Genomic DNA, 5266 nt, shown 5'->3' with positions numbered 1-5266 from the left:
GCTGTCTGTCAGAAAACCAGGCTCAGCACATCAGCGGCAATCGGGGCTCTACCACCACCTCGTCCATCCAGGCCGGGAGAACACGGCTCCACGCCAGGACCGTGTGTTCCAGCGCTGCACTGAGCCCAGCTCCACAGGTGCCTGAGTCAGCATGGATGGAGGACAAGCCTGGGCTGGAGCAGAGGTTCAGCTGGCGCTGCCAACAGACCCGGCGACACAAACGCGGTGCCGGGCATGTCGAAGGTGACTCCCAGTTCTGCCTGAAGCTGGCACGAAGAAAGTCAACCCAAATTCCCAGCTCTTCCTTCCATATTCCCTTCAGTAGGAGGTCCCAAGACACTCCACATCCCTATCAAACAGCCCAAGGTAGCCACCTCACAGAGCGTTACAGAAATAATTCAGTGCTGAGGAACACAAACCGGAGGTTTAATCTAATCCCCACCAGCGCAGGCATCTCCAGAGCCCGCGAAGACAGATCCACCCACGCAGCCCTTCCCCTCGCAGGCTGAGTCCCCAGAGATGGCTTCTGCCACATGGGGTATTGCGAGCAGCCGAAGGAAAAAAATGTGCTCTAGCACCCCAAAACCCTCCCAGGAGGAATTGTCTCAATCGCCTTTGCCAGGAGAATCCCAAAGGCCCTGGGAAAAGGCCCTCCCGGTTCCAGCCAGCGGCGCAGACAGAGCTCGCGTCCTCCAGGAACGACACGGCGGCGACCAACTGCCTCGCGGACGCTGCGCAAGGAATTTGCTGCTCAGCAACTCGGATTCAAATGCAGGGCTGGTTCCCACTGCCAAACCACAGTGTAAACCCCCAGGAATTCAGCTTTAACTAGGACAGACTCATCTGTTGCAAACTTGATGAGATCATTTCCAAGTTCCTGTTTAACAGGTGCCAGCTCCTTCTGCACCTGCCATGTGCTCAGGGATCAGGCTGCCTTCTCCAAGCTGAGAACATCTGCTCAGCTCCCTTAGAAGCTGCAAGAAAAGGTGACGGGAAGAAGGAAGCAAGGCCTGGACACCCTGCCCTGTGCCCAGAGCAGGGAACCTGCACCAGGTGGAAAGAGACAGTGAGAAAACTGCACTTTTTAAGAGGGCGGAGAACTCACAATCATCTTCCAACTTTATTTCCATATAAAAGGAAAAAAATACCCTCTCCACAATAAAGGCGGTAAGAGATCACTCAGCTCTGGAGCTGCACTCCCGGCCAAGCTGGAGGTGTGCAGGGTGTTTCTATCTCTGAGAACGACCCGTTCGCATGCCAGCGGGATCGGCTCAACCATTCCAAGGATAATGCCGTGTCTCTGGCAGGAATTAACACTCTGCATGGGAAGATGCTCCTCCTAACAGCCTTGCCCCAGGGCCCAGCCCTTTCCAGGCAGGGCTGGGGAAGCATGGGAACACAGCACGACGAGGCCACATGAAGAAGATGTGATGCAGCCGCAGCCTTTGCCCGTCACTTACGTACCTGCCTCATTAAAAAAAAAAAAAAAAAAAGACTCAGTTCGTTCGGTTCGAGGCCACCCAGGACTAAGTCGCTTCCTCGCTGCCGTACGGGTGGAAGCAGGGCTGCTCCCCTTCGCCAGCTGGTCTGCAGGGCTAGGGCAAAGGCGAGCTGCTCTCCTCGCCTGGGGTCTCTGCGCCAGCCCCGCTGTCCTCCGAGGTCCCTGCAGCACGGCTGGTGGCCTCCAGCTTCCTTCTCTTCTTCAGATGGTGCAGGTGGGATTTGGACCGTGTGTGAGCTGGAGGAAGAGGCAAACAGAGAATTTAGCTCTGGGGAACCAGGAGAAGGAAACATCCCACCCAATCCTCCCGTGCAAGGCAGAACACCCTCCCTTCCCATCCTCTCACAGAAAAGTGAACTCCCAAGCCCTGCCCCAGTCATTCCTCAAGACACTTCTAGGTGTGGGACAGCCCTTCCAAGCCTTCTCCTGACCGCAGGAAGGACTGGGAGAGGAGAAAATTCTGGTTCTGCCTATGCAGAAGACTCCAGGTTGTTGGGACTCAAGACTCCCAGCAAGTCAGCTCCTGACTGAGTCGCCGCTGCCGGGAGAAAGCAAAGCGCTACCAAAGAGGTGGCACATTGCAGGACGCGGGCAAGGTTGTGCAACTCTCCACCAGCCCATGGAGCGCCGCCAGGATCATTTGTAAGCTTAAGATGCCTGCACCACAGCGCTGGGGACAACCTACAGAGCGGCTAGGGACCGAGCCCGGAGCGTAATTATGCTTTTGCATAACTCCAGGGCAAGGCCCAAAGCCACGAGAGCACTTCAGCGGCAGTCAGAGTGGGAACAGAGGTGTAATCTGGGAACAGAGGTGTAATCCCCAAGGATGCAGCATGTCCTGGCACAGCAGGAGCTGTGTTTCTGTTTGAAATCGCTTAGTTAAGGAGAGTAAAAACTCCTGTATCAGTGGTATTATCTAAGTAGAAGGTGCTTTGTCTAATCAGACCAACGTACCATCCTAGCAGGGTGGTTTTGCTATTTCCAAGAGATCAGAGCAGCAATTAAAGCAGCAAACTTTTCAAGCAGGGCCTTAATTAAACAAGGGTATGTGCTACTGAATCAAGGCCCTCAGGTGTTTTCCAGCCATCCTTTTCTGCCAAAGGACGAAATGACATGCACAGCTGCTGCTTTATCACAATGCTCGAGGGTCACCCTCAGCCTGAAATAAAGTCTCACCTCTTACAATTTGTCACAAGCGACACCAAAGCTTACAGTGGCTGGAAGAAGAGCTGATTGCTGCTGCTGCTGCTGTCTGGGGAGGTATGCTCTTTTAAGTCCATATGAATTGTAAAATTAGATAAAATTTTAAAGCCTTCCAGAGCCAGCGGGGTACTGGGAAGCAGTTCCCAGACTTAATCTGTAACTCGACTTAAGAAAACAGACCAGACTGCAGATCCACTCAGCTCCCACTACTGTTTTCACTTCCCCTTGAGCTTTTACATTTTGCAGTTACAAGTCACACCCAGGTTTTGGACCATTTTTCTCCCACCATCCGGGGATTTGAGCCAAATTCAGCTGGATGCAGAGAGCAACAGCTAGTCTTGGTTGACAAAGCTATTGTCACCATCTATCAAAATTCGGGATGGCATCCCTAGAGGACACGCAGCTGTAGCTGTAGCTTTTGAGGGGATGTTGAGGAGCTCCCCACTTGGTCACAAAACTCACTGGACCTAGAAGGATGGCACGGACCCTGACTGCTTTGAGTCCTCTAGTTCTGGAGGAGGTAGAGCTCCTTCAAAGCACCTCCACGCTGAGACCTGCTAAAATAACAACTACACGTACAAACCAACCTTGCTGCAATGAGTTTCCAGTTCTGAGCCATCTTTACTTTCGGCAGTTCCCTGGCTCAGTAGGAATAAGCGACTCGTTCAAATCCAGCGAGCGCCAACCCAGGAAATTTATCTTTGCATTGCGTCTGTATCTACCACGCTCCGGCAACACATGGAGATTTACCAGTTTCATTTCTGCAGGCAGCTTCTCTGCTACTTTTTGTTTCTGGTTCTCAGCATGAGCCTCACAGCACAGATAAATTCACTGAGTTAATCTGATTCCAGCTGAGCTCTTTTAAAGTAAGTCTATTGAAAATAGAAAATCCCTTTCTATTACCATTACAGCTAGGAATACTTTTATTTATCTTTTTTTTAAAAAAAAGAAACAAAACCACACACACATACAAGTAGGAGATATCGGAGCAAACCTGAGCTATTAAAAACACTTAAGAAACTTTCATTTTACCCAACAAAATCTAGAAGAAAAAAATTTTGGAAGAAAAATTTTAGAAGAAAAAACTTATTGACAAAGTATCTAAAGTGCAGAGAAGGACCAGCAGCCCCGACTCAAGGCAGACAGCTCTGAGGCCCACCGCTACGTACAGATCCCCGCGTTGTCTGGCGTGACGGCAGCGAGCGGCCGTGTTTACTGGGTGCTGGGGCAGGGGGGGAAGCCCGACAGATGGCTGCTGTGGCACAGCTCCTGCACCCCCTCTGGGCTTGCAAATGGCTGCTCTCATACACGGGGCTGTAAACAATCCTTGAAAGCCCAAGATCACGTGCTGAGGGTCATCGGGCTAAACAGAGACCCCCAAGGAAGCCACCACGCTCCTGAGAGCTGCCTCATTCCAGGTCCCCTCCTCGCCCCCACGCCAGATCCTACCTGCCCACTCCCTGTCGCCGATGATGACCCTGTCGCAGAGCTCACACACGCGATGGCTCCGTTTGTTCTCGCTGACGTCGTACTCCATCTTCACGGGTTCTGCTGGGGGCTCCCGTCCCTGCAGATTAAATAACGTTTCCAAATGGGTTTCTATGAAAATCGGCCTGGCTGGGTTCACTTTGTTAGTTTGGGATGTGAACCTGCCGTAGCCACGCACTCAGGTCAGCAGGACAGACGCAGCAGTTTTAGCACACAAGACAAGCAGAACACTGGGCATTAGGAGAAATTTTCAGCTTTGACAACAACCCTCTGCCGCTGCGAGGAAAACCCAAGGCCGGACTCGCCATAAAACAGCACTACTCATGGGAGAGACTTAAGTGCCAGGTTATGAGACCTGGAGACTGCCAAGACATGGGCTTCCAGTCACAGCTCAGGTATAACTCCAGTTATTCAGTACCTGGATGAAGCTTTCCACAATCTCCAGAGCAGGTTTCAGCACATCCTCCTCCCACCGCAAGCCATCAGACACCTCCAAGCCATACACCGGGGGCACGTTGGGCCCGGGACCTACAGAGACACAGAAAGGCACTGCCTGAACCCCCGCAGCATCATGTCCCAGCACCCACGGGGCTACGCTGTGAACAGGGGGGATCAGCTCTTTCCTATCCAGCTGTCCCTGAGCATGCAGAAGCCAAAATTGCCAAAGACTTCAGCCTGGGGGGCACCACCTTTGTGAAGAGCAAGAACACCCCCAAGAACTCAACCAAGTGTCTCCATGGTTGCCTGCCTTCGGAACGGCGTTCTGAAATCTGGGCACACCAACAGTCCCTCACAACAACAAACACTGCCTCACGGTCCACAGGAGGCCGCAGAAGATCAAAAAGCTAGATCCAGGCTCAAAGCCATCACAGAAAGCTTACAAGGAGATGCAGGCATGAAGTGTGGATGAGGAATCTGCAGGTGCAGGTTCCCACTCTGAGCTCGCCCGGCTGCAGGGGCCAACACTCCCGGCTCACAGCAGCAGGCCCCAGCAGGAGACGCCTTGCTAACACCTCGACTTGACAAGGTGCAGTTTCAAAGCCCCCGCTTCAGCCTCCCCCAGCACCGGGCACC

The 5266-nt window shown here is 52.8% G+C and overlaps 1 protein-coding gene across 1 annotated transcript in view; it reads right to left on the bottom strand.

Annotated features, from left to right (window-relative positions):
• Positions 1 to 1595: 1595 nt before the first annotated feature.
• TRIT1 (tRNA isopentenyltransferase 1) overlaps positions 1596 to 5266 on the bottom strand; it is an 8535-nt gene continuing 4864 nt past the window's right edge. The window contains exons 7-9 of the mRNA XM_009872714.1: positions 4611 to 4720; positions 4154 to 4271; positions 1596 to 1738 (exon numbers count right to left, since the gene is read on the bottom strand). Coding sequence (XP_009871016.1) covers positions 1596 to 1738; positions 4154 to 4271; positions 4611 to 4720 — 371 coding nt within the window. The remainder of the gene's footprint in view (positions 1739 to 4153; positions 4272 to 4610; positions 4721 to 5266) is intronic.

Source organism: Apaloderma vittatum, unplaced genomic scaffold (assembly GCF_000703405.1).
Source record: "Apaloderma vittatum isolate BGI_N311 unplaced genomic scaffold, ASM70340v1 scaffold24297, whole genome shotgun sequence".
Taxonomy (NCBI): Eukaryota; Metazoa; Chordata; class Aves; order Trogoniformes; family Trogonidae; genus Apaloderma; species Apaloderma vittatum.
The sequence above is the reverse complement of the archived record's forward strand: the minus strand, read 5'-3'. Positions and strand labels throughout refer to the sequence as shown.